Raw genomic sequence first — 25,552 nt, 5'->3', positions numbered from 1 at the left:
TAGAGACTGTGATTAGCATCATTGAATGTATCTAGTGTCTAGATCTTTATTCTTAGTGCTATGGCCTAATATCATTATGAGCCTCATGTGTCAATGTGAAGGGACCACAGAGTGCCCAGATACTTGATTGAATATTATTCTGGGTATTTCCATGAGGATGTTTACGATGAGGTTTACATTTGGAGAGGAGGCTGAGCAAAGCCCATTGCCCCCACACTGTTAGTGGCCTTCATTCATTCCATCAGCAGAAGACTGGAGTAGAGTGAGCAGAGGGGTTGACCCTGCTCTGAGTAAGAGGGAGCTTTCCTATCAAGGCCTTTAAACTGGATTCTGGGTCTTCCTGGCTAAGCAGAGGCATCTGACCTCCAGACTTTCTTAGCTTCATAATTAGGCAAGACAGTTAGGTACAGTGAAAGTCTTCATGCACGACTGTTCCACTGGTCCTGTGTTTCTGAAGATCCCTGACTGATACAACCAGGAGAAAAAGCCCCTCAGAGAAATGGCTGGTTGGGGGAAGGCTCTAAGTGCATCTGGCCATGACAGGAAGTAAGGAAGAAATAAAACCTGTCAGCCCTAAAACCCGCTCACGGTGACCAGAGGCCCCAGTGACTAAATTAGAATGATTTAAGCCATTTGTCAGATAAATAACTATCTCAGATTATGACCCAAAGTACAAAGGAAGTGCTCATGAGCCCACATAATAACACACAAAACAGATAAAGAAAGAAATCGGACACAAGATCGGGAACTTTTACATAAAGGCATTGCAGACAGTTTGTGCAAGTATTCCCCGCTCAGCTAGGCAGAGTGCAGCGCCTCCCAGGTGTAGGCTGGGATGAAGAACTTCTTGCCAAAGGTGCGGTGTGGGAAGGAGGTGAAGGGGCATTTTACAGCGAGACATTGGGGAGCTGCCTTAGCCAGGTGACTCAGCGCTCCATCCACAGGGACGTGACCTATTGACACTATCACATTATCAGAGGAAGCCTCAGCTCTGGGTCTCCTCCAAGAATCTCCGAACCCCTGCTGAAACCACCATTTCAAAGAACAATTCAAATATTCTATAGAACACAGGGCCACTGCTCCCCAAAACTATTAAGGCCATCAAAGCATCAAAAACCTGACAAGCTGTCTCTGGAAAGAAGAGACAAGGGACAGATGATGGAATCGTGCTAGAGTACCCTGCATCCAGCAAAGGCCAAACACTAAGGACATGAAGTAAGGACTCCTTGAGAGCATATTTATATTTGCTCATAACTGTAATGAATGAGATGTCAATGTGAAGTCTATTGATGCAAAGGGAGCTGGGTTTGACTACATAGCATCCCTCTGTGCTGGCTTCATGGCTTTCTGTAACTATAACCGATTCCAAATTAAGGTTTTAAAAAGACAAAACAGCTCAGATGATACCTCAGAGTGGCTTCTGCATTTTTAACCAGCACTAACTTTATAAGCAGACTTACAAAACGACCATACAAGAAAGGGAGGCATGCTGAAGGGAGAGAAGAGAGCAGGGGAGGAGGGACGAACGGACAGATAGACGGAAAGGGGAGAAGGAGAGGGTGCACATGAAAATATCAATTATCTCAAGTTGGCATAAGCCCAACCCACTTGTAAGATTTTAAAATTTGTGTTCCTTCAAAATTAGTTTTTGTGACAAGGTCTCGCTATATAGCCTATTAGCTTAGAACTCACTCTGTAGACCAGGTTTACCTCTAATTCCCAGAGCTTCTACTTCCTGAGCACTGGCGGGTATTAAAGGTGTGTGCCACCGTGCCTGGCTCTTCTTAAATTTTTAATGTAAAATATATATTAAAAAGGTGTAAGAGGCCAGGGTTGGTGGCTCATGTGTATAATCCCAGCACGTAAGAGGCTAAGGCAGGGAAATTGCCACAAGTTCAAGGTCAGTTTCATCTACAGAATGGGGACCTGTCTTTTTTTTTTTTAATGTTTTTAAGTAGAGAAGGATATTAGAAATGGTTTCCAGGCCATGCTTTAATTGTAGACCATCTGAGATGAAACTGGTTACCCTTTCTGCTGCCCAGGAGAAAGGACTCTGGGATCAGTCTCTGACTTTAAGGCCCATTGAGAGGAAGCATTGTACCCCATCCCTCCACCCAATGAGGACTGCAGGAGAAGAAAAAGTCCTTTGCCAATGGCACAGACATGTGAGGTCCCATAGGGTGCTTGGTGGCGAGGCTGGTTGGTATTCCTTTGCCCTCCAAAGGAGGCTAGCCAATCCTCTTCTCTAGCATTCAGACCAGAAGCGACAATGAAGGAGTTTCAGTGACACGCTGAAGCCTAAGGACTTTGTGCTAAAGGACGTACTGCAGTCCACTTGACCGTAGTCTCCTGAGACCCGGCACAGAGGCTGTGGACCCCAGCCACAGTGTCTAAACCCAAGGGTGCCACTGCATGCGGGCCCAGACCAGAGGTGGAGCGCGGAGCAACAGGGTCAGAGAAGGGAATAGTTACTGAGAGCAGGCTGTTCCTGGGCCCAGGAGACTACCCTGGAGATTCCTTGGGATATAACTCAGCCTTGCAGCTGGCCTTGAGAAGAGCTGGCATGGAGCTGGAGAGATGGTGCAGCTGGTCGGAATACTTACTGCTCCTTCAGGGGACCCAAGTTTGAATCCTAACACCTTAATATATTGGGCAGCTCACAACTGTCTGTAGCTCCAGCTCCAGGGAATCTGAAACCTCTGGCCTTCTAAGGCACACACACACATGCACACACACACACATGCACACACACACATGCACACACACATGCACACACACATGCACACACACATGCACGCACACATGCACACACACACATGCACGCACACACACATGCACGCACACACAGACGTAGACACTTTTTAGAAGAAAGAGGAGGAAGAAGAAGAAGGAAGCAAGGAGAGAGTTGGAGTCAGGAAGTGGGACGAAGGCTGTAGCATCTGTCTCCAGATGTGGCCCCTGCAGAGGCAGTCATTGGTCATCCCCTTCTCATCCTCATAGCTCTCAGCTTCTCACCTCCACATCTGCAGCCTCTTTGGCAACAGGGTTCAGCTTAAGCCTAAGCCACGCCTGCCGGTGCTTCTCTAGCAGTTTGCTCATTAGTCGTCCTGGGAAAGCACACGGCCTATTCCTGGAGGAGGGTATTGGCGGGTGCCAGGAAGCAGCCTTGCCCCTGCGCCTCTGTGCACATTGTGGGTGCTTCCAGTCGGACTCACTGTGAAGCTGATGGAGGTTTCAACTGTTCTCGGGGAAAGCTGTCGAGCTGCTGAGACCCCAAACCTGGATGGGGCTCTGCTGGCATCAGAAAGCCAGGCTAAGAAAACCAGGACTTAAATTGTTCCTGATGGTCATCATGTTTTGCCCAAGAAAGTTTTACATGACCCTGATTCTAAATACACATAAAACACATAACACAAGTCAAACATTTGATACCAAGTCTTATAGAAATCTATTTACTCACATGTCCCTCTCACTCTCTTCAACGGGAGTCCCAGAGCTTGGCCTGGTGCTTGGTTGTCGATCGCTGCATCTGCTTCCAGTAGGTATGGGATGAGGGCTCTATGCTGACAGTTAGGATGTTCACCCGTCTGGTTACAGGGGAAGGCCGAAACAATTCTGTGGCATACACATTTTTTTTACCATTTATTAAAGACAAACCAAATTGGTGTACTGAGACAAATGCACTCGTTTACTTGGACATGAACGAAATTGTGACTGGTTTATTTATATATAAAATGGCAGAAGGGTGTATAGGGACTTCATGAAATTGTTAGAGATTCTGTCCTAATCTCAAACCAAATATAATTGAATTTTCTTAACAGAATTTAAGCCAGTAACTCAAACACCAACTTTTAAAATCAGATATTTACAATATAATCCAAAGATATACTAATTTGATACTCCAATGTTGAAGGATGGTGGTCGGAAAGGGCTCAAGTCTCTCATTTTCTTAAGAGCAGAAAACTTTGTAGTCATGGTAAAACACTGACATCTATAACAAACAGTAGTCTGGAATCTGAGGTTGCTTCAGGCAGGCCTATTGGTGCTATATGGTGGCATTCCTGATAAAAATGCACGAGCTGTGCATGTGTGTGTGTGTGTGTCCAGAGTCAAGACTGCACTGAAGCCACATGATTCAACACTGAGTACTGCCAGAAATGCCCAGGATTCTTAATGCCTTTGAATTTTGAGTTAATTTTCAGTCAGTACATACCGACCCTTTCACTGTTGCCAAATATCTCATAATTCCCAAATGCAGTTACATGACCACAAATAGGTCATGGTTTAGAGAGTTGTGATCTAGAGGGTGGAATTCCTCTAGAGGATCAGAATGGCACAGAGAAGAGTTTGAATGGCAGCTCCCTCAGCCTCAGTATGTGCCAGCTTTGCAGTATGGAAGCCAGACCCACTGAGAACCTGGCACACAGATGTGTCCCTGCCTCTGCTCTATACAGGACCACTGTCTCTCCTCCAGGAGAACAAGGATCCAGACATCAGATGGACCCTCTGCTGGTGCAGAACAGCAAGCTGGCGCGGCTGTACCAGCACTCCCCTGCTGCAGGAGAAGGACAGGAAAGCAGTCAAAACTGCATCAGCACTCCCCTGCTGCAGGAGCAGAACAGTAAGCTGTCGAGGCTGCATTAGCAGTTCCCTGCTGCAGGAACAGGACAGGAAGCTGTCAAGGGTGCAGTCACACTCCCCAAAAGACACAAAGGACAGATTGACTTGCATCTGAGGACCTTGCAGGATGTGGTAGGAGACTACAGAAAGGAGTGAGCCAAAGAAAAGAATGGCCACATCTCAAACCTCACCTCAGAATGACTGGGACCTGGGTTGAGAAATGGGCACTAATTCTTGGCAAATAAATCACAAATTGTTACCAAAAGGCAAAACAAACAAACAAAAAGCAGAAGACCAGAAGGAGTTATGGGGGTTCTAAGAGAGTTTTGGGTTGTTTTTTAGTGAACTAGTCAGTAATGATTTCACACTTTTGTGAAAGAAGTGACAAGGACTGTATACATACATACATACATACATATATAGTGTATATATGTTTGTGTATATATAATTATATAATTTATGGAAAGTGTCATCTGCTTATCTACTTGCTGGTTCAATCTGCTGCGCCCTTCTTTTTGTAAATATGAAGATGGAATGATGATGTCACTCAGAGGGAACCAAGCTGAGCTGAGTCCTGATATCAGACCAGGGTGCACAGTGAGCCAAGAGCTACTGAGGAATCCCAGACCCATCCCCTGAGCTGCAGAAGAATTCTGACATCATTGGGAGTTAGAAATGCTCTGAAAAGAAGCCTGGGTCCTCTCGCAGCAAATTGCCCTGCACTTGGGAGAGAGACTCTCCCCTAAGCAGCCAAGAACCCAGAGGCAGGAAGAAAAGTGCAACAGATAAGAACATAGACACAATTGCTTAACTCTCTCTCTCTCTCTCTCTCTCTCTCTCTCTCTCTCTCTCTCTCCCCAGCACATTTTTTCATTTACTGAAAATAGATTTTTTTCACACATAATATGTTCTGATTACAGTTTCCCCTCCCTCAACTCCAACTGCCCCCTCCTCCACTCGCCTGTCTTCCCTTTCTGTCACTGATTGGAAAACAAACAGGGTTCTATGATATTATAATAAAATATAACAAGATAAAAGACAAACTATCACATAGGAGTTGGACAAGACACATAACAGAAGGAAAAGAGTCCAAGTGAAGCCTCAAAATCAGAAACCCACTCATTCACACACACAGAAAAGACAGAGAAACACTGGAAGCTGTAATAAACACACCGAGGACCAGGGCCGACTTTAATCATCTCTCAACACTGACTTTCCGGATACAGTACAGACACGTTCTAAGAGAGTTACCCAATCTGTTATCTCCTAATTAAGAATATTAAGAATCCAAAACACCAAATTGCCTAAGTCTTGAGGAGGAACCATAGGTTAGTGTATACTAGATTCAGAAGTGAAAACATCCACAGGTAAAATCCACATATTGTCTCTCTTGTGGACCACAGCATGAACCTCTGCCGTCACAGAAAACAGACACAGGGAGGACCTGTACACCATCAGGAAAGGGAGTTCTGAGAACACACATGACACAGGAGATGAGATCTGAGATCAAACAGGTCAAGAAGCAACATGTTGGGGCAATATGGACGGAAATACCGCTTGTCCTAAGCATGTATCTACAACTGACTCAGAAATACTTGCTGGCAGGGAAGAAGCACTGGGGAGGAGAGGCCATGCGATCCCCACACTTAGGGAAGAGAGATCCAACAGAATCAATGGACCCATCACCCAACAGAGCCAACTCCAGCTGCTCAGAGCTGTTTGATCGTAAGGCTGAACTTCATGACAGGAGAACCAGGGACTGCGGTTTCACACGGTAACAGACTGGAAAAGAAGAACTAAGCCAGAACCGATGGAGATTCCAGGGGAAATGGGATCAAAGCAGGAGTAGAGAAATAAAGAACACAAGGTTGTGAGGGTGTCTGCAAGGGAAGAAGGCACGGGCCTGGCAGTCTTCTGAGTGCCCTTCGCTCTCAATACGGGCATGTTAAGGTATAGGAAAGTGCAGAACCCACGAGTGATCATCAGAAACAGTCCTTGGGGACTAGGGAGACAGCACAGCGGACAGCGAATGTGTCGCGTAAGAGTGAGGACTTGAATTTAAACCCCAGAATTCATGGGAAGCTGGGCACAGCGGCACACATTTGTAATCTCAGTGCTACTGTGCCCAGATTCCCGCGAGTTCTAGGGAAGAAGGAACTGGAAGGTCTGGAGGACGCCCTGCAGAAGGCCAAGCAGGACATGGCCAGGCTGCTGAAGGAGTACCAGGAGCTCATGAATGTCAAGCTGGCCCTTGATGTGGAGATCGCCACCTACAGGAAGCTGCTGGAAGGAGAGGAGTGCAGGTGAGTGCTCCCCCTCCTCCATGATGCCAGGCATGAGCACAGCATGAGGGAGCATTTACTGTGGTCACAATGGCTCCTTTCAGGGACCACTCTACCAGGGATTCTCTGTGACCTGTCCCCACACTGAGGGTTCACGGGGACTGAGGTCATGGCTCCCTAGGTCTCACCTTTCTCCCCCTGTCACTGTCTCTCATGCCCCTTTTCTAGAAATGCACACACAGGCATGGGATGGGGATGGGGATATCTTACCAATCCAGCCAAGCTGTCAACGAAGACCAATAATCACACTGCACACCTTCCTTCACTGGTAACCCAGCCTTGGTGAAATACCAGCACTGGATTCTCCTGGGCTTTTTTTGTACATTACACACACACGTGCATGCACACACTCGCACACATGCACGAGCACACAAGCACGTATGCACACGCACAGAGAGACACACCCCTTTCTATGTGTCCTAACCTTGCAGGAAGAAAATGACAGCACTAGCTGATGGCCCGTTCTGGTAGCCGTGAGTTGTTTTAAAATATGTTGTATTTACTCTGCTTATAGGTAGGTTGTTCGAAGGGAAAACAGGCCAAAGGCAAATAGGTCACAATATGAATGGTGGTGAGTTCTCGGGAGTGGAAGACGAGACGCCTGCGACTTTGCTTCTTGTGCTCTGCTGCTCTGAGAGGTGAAGAGCCTCCCCCCCTCCCCCCCCCCCCCCGTCCCGATGGAGTACCACTTCTGTGGTCTGCCAAAATCACTGCTGTTTCTCCTTGGTTCCGTTGAGCGCTCTGATCTCACCGTCGGTAGCGGTAGCGCCAGAGCTGTACGTGCATCGCCAGCCTCCGTGTTCACTTACAGCACTTCCAGGCTGTTTGCCGCCGACGCTGTTGTTCATCCCTAGGTTTAGCATCGCTTCTGTGTTGTGAGATACAGCTGTTTTCACGTCCAAGGCAGTCCATAGGGAAAAGTACTGATTTCCGTGCCTTGGTCTTGTGCTCAATTCCGCTAAATGAGAGTGAAAAACCAAGCTTTAAAACAGCACATAGGAAGTTCAGGATGTTGGGGTTGGCTGCTGCCGAATCTATGCTGGAATTCACCCCACAGGGAGGCTTGGTCTCACCACTCTGTTACCTCCCGCTCTGACCATGGACAGGACCTGCCTTTTCCCTCCAGCCTTCTACACCTTGCTTGCCCTCTGGGGGAGATACAGCTGTCCCAGAATACTAAGAGAGGAATTAGGGATCAGGTTCCTCACCTGAGACACCATGCTGGATGATGATGTCAACTGGTGACAAATACACCTACACTGAGGGCAAAGGCTAAGCAATGCTTACTCTATAGCTTGGTAATTCCAGCCTGTGCTGGGGGAAAATGAATGGGAGCTTTTCTCAGGCTTTCTGTACTACCACTCTCTCCCTCTTCAGCTCTGGGCTCTAGCCAAGCTTTATTTTCTATCCATCATTTTCCAAGAGTCCTTTTGTGCCTCTGAAACCATGTTCCCCTGCTCTGAGGCTTCTTTATTCTTTGGAGATGAGGAGTAGAACATGTCTGTCATCGGCTTCTGCTGCCAAATTATTTTGCTTCTAAAAATCTTTAAAACCTCATTATTTGCTTTTCTGTACCTTTGGATGTTTAGTGGTCCAGAGGTCACTTATAGACATAGATATGGCTGTCTGTGGCACGGCAAAATTCTGGACATTGAAGAACAGCCTAAACTAAGATCGGCACATTAAATGTTGACTTTAGTTGACTTTTGTACCTATCTTTGAAAAATTCTAACCTATGAAATCCAGAATGATGGACATACACACACACAGGCACGCGCGCGCGCACACACACACCATCGCCACTGCTGCCACCACACTGCAGAGACCGAGAGCAAGAGGCAAGGGGGCAGAAAAGGGTGTAAGTGTGTGCAGTTGTCAGGCTCAACTTCAGAGAGGCAAAATGAGTACTTGCGTCTTTAAGGGGATATACCGAAAATACCACTTTCACAATGTCATCTGGACAGAGAACATAGGTGTTTATCTTGTAGAAATGAGAAGTGGGACAAACAAAAAATAAAACAAACAGCGAAAGCCCACTCCCATCCATTGCAGAGTCGCATTTCCTTAGTCATTCCAGAAATCTCTGCAACCTCTCGAAGAGTCTCTCCCCAGTTAGTGCTAGAACACAGAAGCCCATTGAAAGTTCAGTGAATCCTTCCTTAAAGGAGTCCCTGATTGGTTGCCATAGCAACAGCAAAGCAACACACGGGGGGGGGGGGCTGTCACAAGTACCTTCCCCCTTCTTCACACCTGCTATTTCCCAACCCATTCGTCATTTTTCATGAGTCTTTGAGCTCACTCGAGGTTGCTCAACTCTTGCTTAATAAGGTGGTGCTGGGTGAGTGAGAGGCACTCTCGGCTGTGTCCTTTAAGGGACATCTGTCTCTTGTTAGTCTGGTGGGAGCACAGCCCAGTAGGCAAGGGCAGGAATCCCACAGAGAGCACGAGAGCCTTGCCCACAGACCACCTGCCATTTCTCCTTTTTCCATGAAGGAAAGAGCCCAGTGTCCAAGAGGCTCAGATGCAGAGTGCTCTGCTCAGGGATGTTTCCCCACCGAGTCCAGCGCATGTCTGCTTCACACCCCGGAGCTGCATGCCAGTCACTTACCCCGATTGCATATCAAGAAAGCTGACTAACTGAAAGGGCCTTCAGTCAAGCTCCTCTTCAAAGACACTAATTCCGCTGCCGTGCTGAGTCACAGACTAACCTATCCCTCTGCATCTGGGCTTTTGAGTTCGCACCCTCTAAAGGCAGAACAGAGAGAGGTTCCCCTTCTCCAGGTGCCTTCAGTCGATCATTACCAGCATAGCGGCTCCCAGTGTTCCAACACCATTGCTCTCATTGTCTTCATGATCAGTGTTGCTGATTTGGTGCCAGCAGCTCACCTGGGTATCGTGCCATCTGAAGGGGAGAGCAATTCCTAGCACAATTCTGAGAGTTTCATGAGACAAACCTTTCTGGAGAACAAAGCACAGCCCCATACCCAGAGGCGCTCAGGTGGGCAATACCCACAAAGGTATGACACAGAAGGGAGGGTAGGTAAACATTCAACAAATGAACACAGTCCCATCCTCAGCGTCTTAGGTGGGTTAACTATGTGGTTCTGTCTTATTTAATCCCAGCTAGCTGAACTCTACCCCCCAAAACCTTTCTCCTATTCTCAGACTCTTCTTCGTGCCTTTCTCCTGTGTTTCCCAAAATGTGACATACGGAGCCACCAGAAAGAGCAAGGTTCATTTGGAGTCCTCAAGGCCTGTTCATAAACAGACCAGTCTACTCACTGTCTAAATATTACATTTTCTATTTATGTTATAACGCCATTGCATGAGACTATTGTTTTCTATATATCCCTTTCGTCTTCCCCATAGCCCAGAAAGCCACAAGAGAATAGGAACTACAGAGAACAAGCACTTCCGGGCACATGGGCTAACAACACAGAAGCAGGGCGCTGTGCTGAGGAAAGAAGACAACAGTCCTGGGACTCTCTTCACTCATAAATCAAGCTTCCAAGGATAGAGTGCTCTCCGAGGGATTTCTGAGCTCCCCGCACATCCTGGCCTGCCCCTATACGACACCCTTGCACTATGATCCCTGAGGTGACCGTGCCTCCCTGTTGCTTCCCAGTACCCAGTACCCAAAGGCCTCCATTATTTCTTAAAAGAATAAATAAAATAAGAATGCAGTTTATTGGAAGGGTCAAGATCTGGAGTGTCTCCAAGGTAACTGGGATCAGAGAGGACTAGAAAGCAAGGGGCAATCAGTTTCCAGGACCTCCAAGTTCCTGAGTACCAAGACGGAAGCTGCAAGGTCATGGGGATGAGGTGACTGCTTCAGAGCTCCCTCCCCAGCTGTGACACACACACCAGGCTCAGCAGCCACCTCCACACCAGCTGCAAGCCAATGAAGTTGTGTCAACAGCGTCCCTCAGTACGTCAGTATCGCCCAGCCCACCCAGACTGTGCCCACAGGCTGTGTCTCCATGCCAGTGCACAACACACCAGGTTTCTAGGGAATGTACTCTTTGCTTATTCAGAGGACTTCCAGGTTCCCACCTCCGGGGAAGAGCCAGAGCAGCATTTCTCCTACCTTCCTCCCTTACCAGGTCCTTCCCACAGTCTCTCAATGGGAGCCAGAAGACTAAGTGGATGAAACAGCCCCATCCTGGGAACACAAAGCATCCACTGAAGTGGTTGGAGGTGAATGGCCAAGATACATTTTAAATCCTGACTTGTCAAAAATCCCCTGGTGAAATTCTGGCATCTCATCTGCACCCTACCCCCAGGAAGGGATCTAACTGTGTTTTACAGACAACAGACTTTGTCCCTCTGTGATCTACAGGGTAAGGGAGGCTTAGGCATATGTGGGATAGCAGACAGAAAAAAATAAGTAGCATAGCTACTGAGAGGCTGGGCGTTGTCACTGGATGGTTGGTTACAGGTTTGTCTCCTCCGGAGCCCCAAGATTCCCAATCTGCACAGCTTCTCCCCCCAAGATTCCCCATCTGCACAGCTTTCCAGGCTCAAATCTTCCGCTCCTTTGTTTCATTCCTCTCCACAGCTGTGCCCTGTCACCAGCGTATCCCCGTGTAGACCGTTGTTCAGTAAGTGTTAAGGTGTGTGTCTAAATGTGTGTGTCACACAGGTCACTTCTCTGGGTGTGTCTGATATGCTTGTTCATGGAGGAAGGAACATCTTGCTTCTTAGATGGAGAGAGTGTACCATTTTGCTGCTAAAACTTCCTGGGAGAATTGTGAGGACTCTGCACTGCCCATCACATAAGTCTGTGGGAAGGAGTGGACAGTGAGTGAAGCTACACACAGGCATCCGGCAGAGCTCATGAGAGAACAATGACCATGGCTGACCTGAGGCAGGCTGCCGTTTAGGGGCAGGCTGGTGCTGCCTTGTAGTACACCAACTATGGAGGAAGTGTGGCCACCCTCCTGCGTAGTCAAGTGAGAAAAAGTTTCAAGTCTAGATGTACTGTCTTGGTGAAATCACATTCTCCCAGTTCAGCCCCGCAGAGCATGCCAGGGGTGGAGGGGTTCTGTCTGCTTTACTTCAAACTGCCTACCACAACTATAACAGTGAGCAGTTAGCACAGGATAGGTGCTGCTGGGCGGTTAGCCCAGGATAGGTGCTGCTGAGCTGAAGAGACTCAAGGCAATGGGGTAGGTGGCTATGGCCTGGGTCCTCTGATGTCCCAGGAATGGCCTGCTCTGGGGAGGAAGTCTCCTCTGTTCAATGGCATTCTACCCATATTCCTCCTTGGCCCTGGCCTGATTGAAAGCCAAAACTTTTAGGTACAACGCCTAGCTTCTCACCCCTGACAGGCCTGTCTCCTTGTCTTCCTATCCTCCTCCCAAGTTCATTCCTAGTTGCCAGTCCACTGCCTGTCGAGGGAACGACACTCTGCCAAGGACCTCAAGTTCCACCAAGCAATCAGCCTAAGCTCAAGGGGCAGGCATGAGAGAAATCGCAGGGTCCAGCTGTCTCAGCTCTGGATCCCAGAACACAGAGTGTCCTTAGGGTCACCACTCCTCCAGAGCACAAGAAAGGTCCCAGAGAAGCCCAGGTGGTCAGGGAACAGAAAGGAGCCTCTAGGTCTCCTGTCAGGTGATGCCATTCTCTCTGAGATCTGAGGAGATACATCTGGGGAGGAAGCACCCACCCTCCAGAGACACACGGCCACCTAGACCACTAAAGCTCAACATAAGGAAGAGCAAACATTCCATGGGACAGGTGGGAGAGTCAGAGCTGGGCCTGGCTTACCGGAAGGCTTCTTAGACAGTTGAGGGCCTGGGAGACAGTGCCGTCCGTAGAGTATCTGTCATATAAGCATGAAGACCTGGACTTCATCCCCAGAGACCACATAAAAGAGACCAATAAGGAGGCTCGCACTCATAATTCCATCGCAGTATGTCAGGAAAGGTGGACCTGGAGTTTGCCAGCCAGCAAGCCTCACCTAATCGCCTAATCACCTGATCAGTGAGCTCCAGGCCCTACTGAGAGACCCTGTCTGGAAAAATAAGGTGGCTGACTCCTGAGGAACAGCATCCAAGGCTGGCCTGTGAGCTCCACAGGCACATATGCACACACACAGGCACTTGTACACACACTTGTGAGTGTATATGTTACCACACATACACACACCAATAAATAAATAAATAAACTAATTACCAAAAGAAACCTCATGCTTGGACTATCCGGCATCCGAATGAGGACTGCTGAGAAGTCAAGAACAATGGCACTGGGTTTTGATCCCACTGCACCTTCTGGCTTTGTGGGAGCCTAGGCAGTTTGGATGCTCACCTTACTAGACCTGGATGGAGGTGGGTGGTCCTTGGACTTCCCACAGGGCAGGGAACCCTGATTGCTCTTAGGGCTGACGAGGGAGGGGGACTTAAATGAGGGAGGGGGAGGGAAATGGGAGGCGGTGGCCGGGAGGAGGCAGAAATCTTTAATAAAGAAATAAATTAATTAATTAAAAAAAAGAAACCTCCTCGTTAGAAAACAAAGAAGGAAAGTTTTAAGAGTAGGTAGGTGCTTCGGGGAAAACGTTAAAACAAACTACTGTTGCCCTTTTCTTCTATTACAATGGCCAACTTTTGGTATTCCATTGTTACTAAGATCTATTTCCAGAATAAAATGTGCTCTCCATTCAAAGAAAAGAGTGGGTAGGAGAGGAGTGTAGATATTGTATGTAGGAATGAAGTTTTCAAAGAGTCAATAAAAATACTATTTTAACGAAGAGTCAGTGTGTTTTGAGATTTTAAAGAGGGCAAGCTTAGCACTCACAAGATCTCCAATTCACACATACCCAAAATGAATACAAAGAAAGAGGCTAATGACCTGTGTGTCCGCAAGGCCGGCTCTCCTAGGCACTTGCCATCTATTCAAGTGAAGAGGTGGTTGTGGATGGGAAACAAGAAGGCAACAGTGAAAGAAAACGGGGTGCCATGAGGAGGACGAGTGGCCAGGAAGGTGCTAAAGTCCAGTTGCCATGGGCAGCTCAAGGAAAAGCGCCAGGGCATCTGCTCGCATTCCCTCCCATGGACTAGCACCATGCTGTGCTCCTGAGCCCTGCCCAGTCAGCCTTTGTTCCACAGAAGGCTCTGACTTTACTCTAAGTGCTTAGGAAACAAACACGTCCCTTCCTCTGGGAGACAGATTATCGCACAAAGAGGAGCAAAGAACACAAGGTGTTTACTACTTCTACGGGCAAAGGCAAGCATGCACCAACCTAACTAGGACCTAGGTACACTGGCAACCAAGTAAAGAACTGAGCTCTGCTCGGCCCGTGTCAACAAAAGCTGTGATTCACGGGCTCCCGTGGAAACAAGGAGTCTCAACCCCAACAAGAGAGGCCCAGCCCTTCCTCAGAGTCCCAGGTAAAAGATGGCTCCCAGGATGGAGACCGGCCCTCTGAGTGCCAAGCTGCCATTCCAGGCAGGTGAGAACATCAGCCAGGCACTGTGGGCCTCCCAAAGGTGCCTGTATGGCACCTGGATCCATTTCCCACCTACCAGGTGGTATCAGCCTGTCTCTAGATTAGCTTTTCTGAATCTTGTTTCCTTATCCACATATGGGGTCTGAACACCTTGCTATTGTTTCCTATTCACCCACCCTTCCAAACCACAGCAAGAAGCAATCAGACAGCAAGATCAAAGAGGACCTGACCATCCGCCAAACAGCTCACAGTAGACACAGGGAGAGGGAGAGGGGCGGGTGGGGGCAGGGAGGAAGAGGTCAAGGCACACTGGAAACCCGTCAATCCGTGCTCTAATGAAGAATGTAAGACACAGTAAAGAAGAAAATGAGGAGCCAAGAGCAGGGCTCTGTGACAGAGTTCTGTCTGCGCAAGCCTGATGACCTGACCCGAGGTCCACCCGGATCTGTAGCAGAAGGAGAGAATCAACTCGTAAAAATCGTCTTCTGACCTCCACATGTATGCTGTGTCATGTGTGGGTGCCAACAGTCTCTCTCCTCTCTCCCTCCCTCTCCCTCTCCCTCTCCCTCTCCCTCTCCCTCTCCCTCTCCCTCTCTCTCTCTCTCTCTCTCTCTCTCTCTCTCTCTCTCTCTCTCACACACACACACACAAACTAATAATAGTAACAACAATAATAATAATTTTCAATTTGTAAGACAAGATGAACAAGAGTGGGGTTTCTCCAGTGTGTGTAGCTTTGGGGATACAGGTCGTCAGGAAGGCATACCCTGGGAGACTTCTGGAAGAAGACAGCCTCAAAGATAGCTTGATTGTGTGTTGCCTTGTTCAGTTACCCAGCATGCTTCAGTTTTATCTCCCCAGCAGGACTGTGAACTTATCAAGAAAGTGTGCTGTGTTACTTCTGGATCCTCACAGGCATGTGGCCAACGTTCATGAGTGCCGGTACCCTCTGCAGGAGACACAGTGGACATGCGCTCACACTAGAGGCACTGTGAACGGGTTTTCATACGTGAAGACTCTCCATATACTCCATTTTGCAGACATGCCCTGAAGTTCAGAAAGTTTTATGATGAGCCCAAGGTGCCATGGCTGGGCACTGGAGGATCTAGGATTCAAACCCAAGTCTTCCTGCTCCCTCTCCGTCCACAGAAGACAGAATTGTAAATGGCCTTGAAAGTCAAATATTGGCATAAACAGGACATACACACAAGTGCACACCAACATACATGATCCAGGAATTGCATATGATGTCCAGCAAACAGATGGTTTTGAGCAAAATTAAAGGGTGGCCAACGCTGGGTGGAAGGCTGTGGAAGATGAACGCCCACCTGAAAGAGCATTGGGGAAGGCAGCCGGCAGCTGCTGAGGAAATGCCCAGACAGAGACGCATACGGAGAATAGGAAACACTGTTGCAGTGGCTGTGTTGACACAAGATGTTTGGACTGAAGGGAGTTGGTCCCAGGCCTAAGAAAGCGGTTCAGAAATGAGGCAGTGTTTTTGCGTCCATTAGGAGATGCATGATTAGGACATGACTGAAGCAATTAAGTCGCTTCTCACCGGTCTGCTGATCAAGTTACAACTAGAAAGAAGTTTCCACGTGGGGGAGGGGAGGCAGCAAACCAACCGGTGCTTTTTTTTTTTTAATGCCATTTCCTGCAGGGGTACTCAGGGTGAGCTCAGGGTTGGCAGATGCCTAGGGGATGCCATCAGCATGGCCCCCTTCATTAATCAAGCCCCGCCCTTTGTGGGGGCCTATAAAAACCCAAGGGCTTGCACTTCCTTAGCTGCCTGGCTTCTCCATCCCCTTCAAGAATCTACCTCGAGAGCTCCTGCCACCTGCCTGCTTCACCCGCCATGTCTCGGCTGTCCACCATCAGCTTCCACTCCAGTGGCAGCCGCAGGGGCTTCAGCACAGCCTCTGCCACCACCCCAACTGCTGGCCGCTCCCGCTTCAGCTCTGTCTCTGTGGCCCGCTCTTCAGGAAACAGTGGGGGACTGGGCAGGATCAGTGGTGCTGGTGCTGGCTTTGGAAGCCGCAGCCTCTACAACCTTGGGGGGACCAAGCGGGTCTCCATTGGTGGGTGTGCTGGTAGTGGCTTCCGGAGTGGCTTTGGTGGCAGGGCTAGCAGTGGGTTTGGGCTCAGCAGTGGCTTTGGTTATGGTAACGGCATTGGAGGGGGCTTCGGTGGCCCTGGCTTCCCTGTCTGTCCCTCTGGAGGCATTCAAGAAGTCACCGTCAACCAGAGCCTCCTGACTCCCCTCAACCTGCAAATCGACCCCACGATCCAGCGGGTGCGGAAAGAGGAGCGGGAGCAGATCAAGACCCTCAACAACAAGTTTGCCTCCTTCATTGACAAGGTAGGGCCCGTGGCCACCCCTCACATTCCCAATGCAGTAGTGGCTAGATGGGAAAGCTCAGCTCCGGAGACAGCGGCAATGCAGGTTCCCCGGGAGAACATTCACCATCCAGTACCAGCCCTGGGCCATGGACAGAGACATTTTCATGACAGGCCAGCTGGCCCACAGGACCTTGTAGAGATGCCCCACCCCACCTGGTCCTCTCTGGAAGTTCTCTTCCAGAAAGAGGGTTTTCACTGTGCCAGCTATCCTGACCCAGAGAAGTGGCATAGGGAGACTCAACCCAGACTCCATGACTCCCACCATAGAGGTTATGTTCTCCCCCATGGCAGTCCATTGAAATCTTAGAGTCCTTGGGGTGCCTCCATGGACTTTCTCATTTGGAAGTGGAATTGTCAATTGTGTAACTGCCGGCTGAGCATGGGGTAAAAGGGGCCTCCACTGTTAGCAAGAGCGCGCGGTTCTGCCTCCCTAGCTTCTCATGTGAGGCTCATTCTCTCTGCTCCCCTGTAGGTGCGCTTTCTGGAACAGCAGAACAAGGTGCTGGAGACCAAGTGGAACCTGCTGCAGGAGCAGGGCTCCAGGACTGTCAGGCAGAACCTGGAGCCCTTCTTCGACGCCTACCTCAATGACCTCCGCCGGCAGCTGGATGGCGTCACTGCTGAAAGAGGCAGGCTGGATGCTGAGCTGAGGAGCATGCAGGAGGTCGTAGAAGACTTCAAAGTCAGGTGAATGGGAGATGGGCTCCCGACTCCACACAACCATCCCCGGGGCTGCTTCTCTGAGGTCCAGAGAAGTGCAAAGGAGTGAATGCCACATGAGCTAGGAGGCTTGGGTGTGCAACCCAGAGTGCAGACGGCAAAGATGGTACACGCAGGATAGTAAGGGACCTCTGTCTCTGTCTCGCTGCTAAAAACACAAAGGGCCGTTCTTATCTGTCTACATGCCCAAAATGAGCACCAGCATCATCTGACAAAACAAACACGGTCGCTCATTCTGGGCAGCAGTGTTGCTGCACCTGCAGCCTGCTGCTTATCTCTATTGGATATGAGCCTGGGGGCTGAGATGGCTCCCAAACGGAAGGAGCGCGGATGAAGGAAGCTAGCAAGGCAGAAAGAGGGGTTCTGATCTTCCTAGTGGAGGTGAACACAGTTTTTTGTCTGGGCTACAGTGCAAAACATAATCCTAGCAAGTCCGTTAGCTAGCTTGATCACAACACCCAGTGAAAATATTTCAGAATGTCCCTGAAAGACTGTCGTGAACAAATAGTTTTCTTTGCAGGTCCGGTGGGCGCTACTGAGGCAGCATATATTCTTGGTGATTAGGACTATGTGTCCACAAAGAAACGGAATTGCCTAAGCTCATGATTCTATTCTCATAAGTCTATGCTCACCTACTAATCTTATAAAGGCTTCTTTTAACTGGTCTACCTTTTATAGAGGAAGAAGTAGGGGTTAATGAATCATCCACAGTCATGTGCAGGGCACCGAAGAGCTGGAGAGGAAGGGAGGTCTTTAAGTCTTGCCAAGGCAGCAGAAGTTAAACCTTGCTCAATCTCACACCCCCTTGCCCTCACCTCATCCTTGCAGGTATGAAGATGAAATTAACAAGCGCGCCGCTGCTGAGAATGAGTTTGTGGGCCTGAAGAAGGTGAGTAGGGACGTCTCTTAAATGAGGCTGAGGTCTGAGCCTGTCCTCCCGGCACTCAGGAGGCAGAAACAGCAGAGCTGTGTCTGAAGCCAGCCTAGGCTACATGGCGATACCATGGCTCAAAGACAGAGGGCTGGACATCCAGATCAGGGTCAGGGCTTACCCAACATTCCCCTTGGTCAAGATCCAGCACTGAGCGGTGAAGAGAAGGAACTTCTAGGAGGAGAGGAGGGTAGAGAATACAAAAAGAGATTGAGATTTAGCGTTAAATCTTGGGTATGAGAGAGTCTAGTCCTGGGCTCACCCAAGAAATATCACATCAGTGAGATTATGTGATGAGCGCAAACCTCCCAGAATACACCCCTGTATTGAAAGCCCCCACTACTTCTGCTAAGGTCTCTGTTAGCCCAGGAAGCTTAAGCCCCAGTCTCAGTGAACTTCTATCCCAACCCCTGAAATCCAGGCTCAATTCTGCTCAGCTTCTTTTGACTTGTTGTTTGGATCTGGGGTCATTTCAGGATGTGGATGGAGCCTACATGAACAAGGTGGAGCTGGAGGCTAAGGTTGACTCTCTGACCGACCAGATCAACTTCTACCGGATGATCTATGAGGCAGTAAGCGTCTGCAAGTGTTTCTGTGTACCAGAGCCTAGAAAGGAAATGAAGCTGCAGGTGTCATCCCCTAGTGAGTCCAGTCACAATGGTGCCAGAGAGGAATGCTGGGAACTCTGGCACCTGAAACAGTTTCAACTCTGAGGCCTCTCTCCCAACAAACAGCAGGACAGCCCGAGCTAGGAGGGATGCTTGTTCCCAGGTTCCAGGCTCTGCACCTGCTCCCTCCCCTCTGCTGTAGCTCAACTCACTGGCCAGAAGGCTTCTAGGGCTCTGAAGACACCTCATTTGGATCTCTGCCATGCGGAAGGCAGATACCTGGGTCTATGGAGAGACGGGAAAGAAGTGATCAAATCACTGTGAGAGGTGTGGTGGCAGGATCACCTGACCTGCAGAATGTCTCTGTGAAGCCCACTGAATGCATAAGTGGAAAGCATTATTGGGCATCTTGAGAGGCAATGTAGAGAGAATGGTTCCACCACACTGGTCAGTTGTCTAGAAACTTCCAGGGCCAGGACTGGATGCCAGAGAAGGGATTCCTAGCCTAAGTAGTTAGTCACCTCAAGATCCCTTCCTCTTGCCCGTGGTGACACTGAGTTGGTGCCCTGCAGGAGCTGTCTCAGATGCAGAACCAGGTGAGCGATACCTCTGTGGTTCTCTCTATGGACAATAACCGGAGCCTGGACCTGGACAGCATTATCGCCGAAGTGAAGGCCCATTACGAGGACATTGCCAACCGCAGCCGGGCAGAGGCTGAGTCCTGGTACCAGACCAAGGTGAGGTGATAACGCTCGGGTGAGTGTTCTGAGGCTGTACCTCATTGCCTCTCTCACTTCTTCACTGCGCAAATGCAGCCCTGGTACTAAGAAAACCTAGCTTAAAATACTTACAGACCTCTAACTGCATCCTAAGTGTGTGTGCCGAGTTGATGTTGAGTGCTCAGAAGGATGTGCATGGTCCCCACATTTCTCTCGATAGAGTAGCTTGGATGAGATTCCAAAATGACCAAGAATTATGCATAACAGTCCTAAAGGGCCCATGAATTCTTCCTATAAGCTCTGAGGTCCTCCACTCTGCCAATGGGGCTTTAAATATAAATATAGAAGGTGCAATCAGAGAAGCCCAAAGTCGAGAAGGCCAGAAAGTGGGTGGGCACCACGGAAGGGAAAGAGCATCACCAGAGCACTTCCAGCAAGGTCTGGCTCTTTAGTCCAGCAGCCAAGCAGGAAGGATAAGCGACAGTGATAAGCGATGGTGAAAGAACAAGAGGGATTTTAAGGCTGAATGAGAGGCTAGAAGGCAAGGACAGGAATATGAGCGGGAGACTCGTATTTGCAAGAGGGAGGCTGGAATGACCTTAGAGAGCCCCAGCTGAAGGCCTGGGTGAACAGCTTTGTCCTAAACAGTGTAGCAGACCCCGAGGCTTCCCCTCGCCAAACCCAGGTCCCTCACAGGCGCATCTGCTTGCCACTCTGACGCCCTTCCCACCCTGTCCTGCCCTGAGCACTGCACTAGGCCCTTCTGGTAGGTAGTGAAGCAGGCAAGTTGTCTGATGCCAGGGTCCATGGTGCAGCTCCTTGGCAGTAAGCAGAAGATAGGGAGCACTTAACCCCAGCTGGAAGTGAAATTGGAGACTTCTCCCTGTTGGCTGTTGCTCCTTCCAGTCCTGAGTATCTGGCAGCAGCGGAAGCTGAGCCGTTCAGCACTTTCCAGACAGAATGGATCTTAACTCAGACAGGCACTGGTCTGGAGTGAGCAGGAGGAGGCAGGGTAAAGCGACCTCTCCTAAACGAGCACATCCCAGACACATCTAACACGAGCACCAAGACCAGGGTTTCTCTGGGTCTGCACTGGGCCTCCTGTAGCCTCTGCACCGTGTAGTCTCCTGCCTTTCCTCCCTGTTCCCCACACTGCTGTCTGCAAGGTTACCTAAGCATGGGCACAGCCGATCCTGATACAAGCCAGACCAAGACCCCCCATGCCACAGGGACAGTCAGCAAACTTGCCATCATTCACCCTGCCACAGGGTAATCTCCTGAGTCCCTTTTCCAGTCTAGAATATTCTCTCTCTAAACTGTCTGCATAGGCCCCTCTTCTCATCCTGCAGATGACAGCGTCTCCCCTTCAGACGCTTGCCTTCCGCCCTCCCACCCCACTACACACACCTTCAAACCTAAGTCGGACTCCTTTGGGGCACTCTGAAGGACCCTGCTCATTTACTACTGGCTACTTATCTTTTGGATACAAATTGAGCAACAGTATAGGCGCCTGGAAACCGGGGTCAGCTTGTGTTTGTATACCACTCCCAGACTCTGCCGCCTCCAGGGAGTAGAGGGGCTCGAGAAAAACCATCTGGAAAGATGAATGAGGGAAAGGGGCGAGTGGCCTGCTGGGCACACAGGCGTTTGACTAGACTGCCTGTGTCTGCTCTTACCAGTATGAGGAGCTGCAGTTGACAGCTGGCCGGCATGGCGATGACCTGAGAAACACCAAGCAAGAGATCGCAGAGATGAACCGGATGATCCAGAGGCTGAGATCTGAGATCGATGGCGTCAAGAAGCAGGTACAATTCAGTCAGTGCGAGAGTTCCCATTTCTTCTGTGTTATCCCACCACCTCCAAAGACTCCTCTCATGGATCACGGCACCTCCGGGCTCTGTCCACGGACTCACGACACCTCCTTTCTTTTCAGTGCGCTAGTCTGCAAACTGCTATCTCTGACGCTGAGCAGCGTGGAGAGCTAGCCCTCAAGGATGCTCGGGTCAAGCTGGTGGACCTTGAAGATGCCCTGCAGAAGGCCAAACAGGACATGGCCAGGCTGCTGCGCGAGTACCAGGAGCTCATGAATGTCAAGCTGGCCCTGGATGTGGAGATCGCCACCTACAGGAAGCTGCTGGAGGGCGAGGAGTGCAGGTCTGTTCTTAGAGCAAACAGAGCTTACCCCACAGCCTGAGCTATGGCAGTGAGGGTGCAATCTCTTTTCAGGCTGCTAAGCCACCCCAGGTGCCCTGCACCCATAGAAATGCAAGGCCTGAGCAGGTCTAAGTAATCCCTTTCTGTTAAAGGAAAAGACATATAATTTAAAAATAGTCATTTAAAGATTTATTTATTTATTTATTTGTTGTGTGGGTATTTTGCCTGCTTGTGTACTGAGAGCACGCCTGGTACCAGATCTCCCTGGAGCTGGAGTTACAAATGATTGTGGGCTACCATGTAGGTCATGGTAACCTGGGCCCTCCGTAAGAACAAGAGCTCTTAACCACAGGTCGTCTTGCTACACCCCTAAAAAAGTTTTACTTTAATTAAAAAAATAAAAACCTTGCTCGCCTTCAGTTTAGTGGTCAAAGGGATGGGCTTTGGAGGCAGATGTACCCTGTTTCAAACCTTGTGACCATGAGCAAGTAGCCTCTCTGATCTTCAGTTTCTCACTGTAAAACGGATGTAATAACACCTACCTAATAGGGCTGTTGGGAGACGCAAATGGCACAGTGAGCATGACAGACTCTCTGAGCGAATTTAGGAACAAATGCCGATTGCTGAGACAGTACTAGCCTGATTGTGACGACTGTGGATGCCTCTCTGCACCTGTGATAGCATGACAAGACTCCTTACTGAGAGGAAAATCTGGTTAAAGGGGCCATCCTTCTTGATGGACTAATCTGATTAGTTTTCACTTACTCGGGGTGGTGGGGAAGGAGGGGATGGGTGGGCGTAGTTTAACACCAAGCCACGCCTCTGAGGTTCCGGGCTCCACACCACCACACCTGGGGCCCCTTTACTATTTTTAGTACTTCGTGTGTTTTTAGAGTTTTAACTGGCATGACTTCTGCAATAATAAAAATAAAGGGGTTTTCGGTCCACTTAAAACAATCACAAAATTTGTATTGAAAACACCTGTCAGATGAGAGCCGGGGCAGTATGTATGTAACCTTTCCTCCTCTCCTCCCAACCAGGCTGAGCGGAGAGGGAGTTTCCCCAGTGAACATCTGTGAGTACACACCTGTGGCTTGGCGCTCATGTGGTCAGGAGAAGGGGCCGATACAAGGCAGCTGTGAGAGCCCTCGGGCAGAGTTCACTTTGAGACAGTAGGAGGGCTCAAGTTGAAGACAAAATCATCGTGGATTAGGGGAGTTTGTGCTATTTACTTATTTACTGTAGTATTGGAGCTGGACCTGGGGCCTTGGTGTATTCTGACCATGTTCACATATCCCCACCCTGTCTTTGGGTCCTGGATACTAACCCCACCTCACACCTGCCAACTCCCCACCAGGCACATCCTTGTGTTTTGAGTCTGTCATTGAGTTTAATCTGAGTCACCTGTGTGAGCCTGGGACCGCACTAGAGGGATTTTTTGTTTTCTGAGACAGATTTCATGGAACCCAAACTGGCCTCAAATTCCTGATCCTCCTGCCTCTAGCTCCCAAGGTAGATGAGAGTCTTTGGGCTCACGTTTCTTCCCTCTGGAGGGAGAGTGTGAACCACTGCCCAAGTGGGTTGGATCCTAAAATTGTCCTACAGGAAGCTCAAAAGCCTAGCCACATCTCCCACCTCCCAGAATTCCATGGGGCTACCAGTCTAGTTTGAAGAGCTCAGAGATGAGCACCTGACGTGGACAGTTTTGCCTGGGTCCTTTGGAGAGAATCCTTTACACTAGTGCCAAACCAGGACAGTGAGGCAGTCCTGCCTCCTCTAAGAAGTCTGGAGAGCCAGCTGCTGATCTCCAGCTCTACAGAGCATTGCTGCAGGAAAGGCCTGGGCTTTACAGGACAGCCACCATCTGTGTTTAGAGTGCCACACCAGGGAACACTAAGGGAGGGACATGCATATTCCTATGAGCTTCCAGAAGGAAGAAGATGCCAGAGTCAAATCCAAAGACAGCAACAGTGGTGGTTGAGCAGAGGGGCGAGGGGAGCGCCTTCCTGGAGATGCCTAAAGAGAAGCGCTGTACATCAGAGAGAGCCTGGAGAAAGAAGACAGCTCAGACCAGCAGAGATGGAGGTCTAAGGCAGCATCTCACAGAGCAAGCAGGGGATGTCTGTGAGACCACCCATCTCAGCCACAGACACTCCATAGCACAGGCTCTGACGTTGGGTGCCTTCTCTCCTGCCTGCAATTCTAATTCTGTCCCCTCTTCTCCACAGCTGTGGTCACTTCAACAGTTTCCAGTGGCTATGGTGCTGGCAGCAATTTTGGAGGTGGAAGCCTGGGTCTTGGTGGGAACAGTGGCTACTCCTTCACCACCAGCGGTGGGCACAGCCTGGGCACGGGCACAGGTCTGGGAGGCTCTGGTTTCACCACCAGTAGCAGCCGGGGCCCGGTGGGCAGTGGCTCCAGCGTCAAGTTCATTTCCACCACATCATGCAGCAGGAAAAGTTACAAGCACTAAGGCCTGGGGTCTCCTTTGCCGCTACCGCGAAGCCTCCTCGCACTCCTAACTGGATGCCTGGACCCTTCTCCCATATCCTCTTCACAGAGACCCCCTGTGCTGCCAGGGATCCTGGCCTCCTGGCTAAACCCAGTCCCTAGCCTATGGCAAGCTCCCTACAGTCCCTAGGCTGCTCCTGGTACTTCTTTGTGCCAGACACACAAAACAAAAGCCCATTCTCTTCCAAAGTTCACAGTCAGTGGATCTGCAAGTGCCCTTTCAGCGTCACCTGTCCCTTTCCTCCAGCCGAGCGATGGGGGTCTGTGTTGGCCACCTCAACACCAGACTGTCTTGTCCTTCTCTGGCTGCTTGTAACTGCCAGCCAGAGCCGGTGCTCCTCTGTCTCCTCCTGGAATGCCTATTAAATGCATGTGTCACGTGTTCATCTCAGCCCTCTGTGTGCATTGGTGATGAGCCCAGGGCAGTTCTCATCCAGGGTTCCACACAAGCAGTACTCAGGACACAACAGCTTTCTAAGGAGCTGAGGGGGGAGTATGGGGATGACAGCAGCCAACAACCTTCCTCTCACTTTCCTCTGGGAGGCTTGTTTGGGAAGTCCCAACCCCTGGGCAGAAGCCTTGCCCAGTCTCCTCCTCAGTATGTCATCGGGGCGAGGCCAGCCCCTCCCCACATCAGCCTGTGTTCTTCGGACAGCACTGACGTAGGATGGGTGGTCAAGGCAGTGGCTGGCAAAGGAGCCGATTGTTCCCCGACAGCTTCAAACTCGCAGCCGTGAGCAGCGAAATGACAGGGCAGGAGAGGAGTTAGAAGTCAGCCCCGAGGCCAGACCAATGAGCCTGTAATCGCAGACAGCAGGAAGACGCCCAGGATGCGGCTGCATATTCCTGAGGTTACAGTCTCCTGGTCCGCTCCTCTCAAGACTATGGGGGAATGATGGGACTGATCCTGAGTGGGGCTCAAGTTTGTTTAGACATGGTGGGTTCGACCCTTAGGATTCACTGCAGAACTGATAGAAGCTGTCAACCAGAGCTGTGGAAACCATTTGTGCTAGGGAAGTTCAATGACACAGGAGTCAGGAGAGAGGAATGTGAAATGAGAGCCCACCATCTAGAATGATTAAGAGGGTAAAGGTTTCAGA

General features: G+C 49.8%; 1 protein-coding gene across 1 annotated transcript; it reads left to right on the top strand.

Moving 5' to 3' along the window:
• Nucleotides 1-16,264: 16,264 nt before the first annotated feature.
• On the top strand, nucleotides 16,265-24,414 carry LOC130888490 (keratin, type II cytoskeletal 75). Its single transcript, XM_057791444.1, has 9 exons — nucleotides 16,265-16,768; nucleotides 17,282-17,496; nucleotides 18,358-18,418; nucleotides 18,937-19,032; nucleotides 19,641-19,805; nucleotides 21,467-21,592; nucleotides 21,721-21,941; nucleotides 22,982-23,016; nucleotides 24,170-24,414. The coding sequence occupies exons 1-9, from the start codon at nucleotides 16,265-16,267 to the stop codon at nucleotides 24,412-24,414; spliced, it is 1,668 nt and encodes a 555-aa protein (XP_057647427.1).
• The last annotated feature ends 1,138 nt before the right edge of the window (nucleotides 24,415-25,552 follow it).

The sequence above is a fragment of the Chionomys nivalis genome, chromosome 17 (genome assembly GCF_950005125.1).
Source record: "Chionomys nivalis chromosome 17, mChiNiv1.1, whole genome shotgun sequence".
NCBI lineage: Eukaryota > Metazoa > Chordata > Mammalia > Rodentia > Cricetidae > Chionomys > Chionomys nivalis.
This window is presented reverse-complemented; position numbering and strand designations above follow the sequence as displayed.

What these genes read in the sequence shown, in the direction of transcription:
- LOC130888490 (XM_057791444.1), top strand. Translation starts at nt 16,265, where the DNA reads ATGTCTCGGCTGTCCACCATCAGCTTCCACTCCAGTGGCAGCCGCAGG. An exon ending in TTGCCTCCTTCATTGACAAG is followed by an intron (nt 16,769 to 17,281) that starts GTAGGGCCCGTG and finishes GCTCCCCTGTAG; the next exon opens with GTGCGCTTTCTGGAACAGCA. An exon ending in GTAGAAGACTTCAAAGTCAG is followed by an intron (nt 17,497 to 18,357) that starts GTGAATGGGAGA and finishes TCATCCTTGCAG; the next exon opens with GTATGAAGATGAAATTAACA.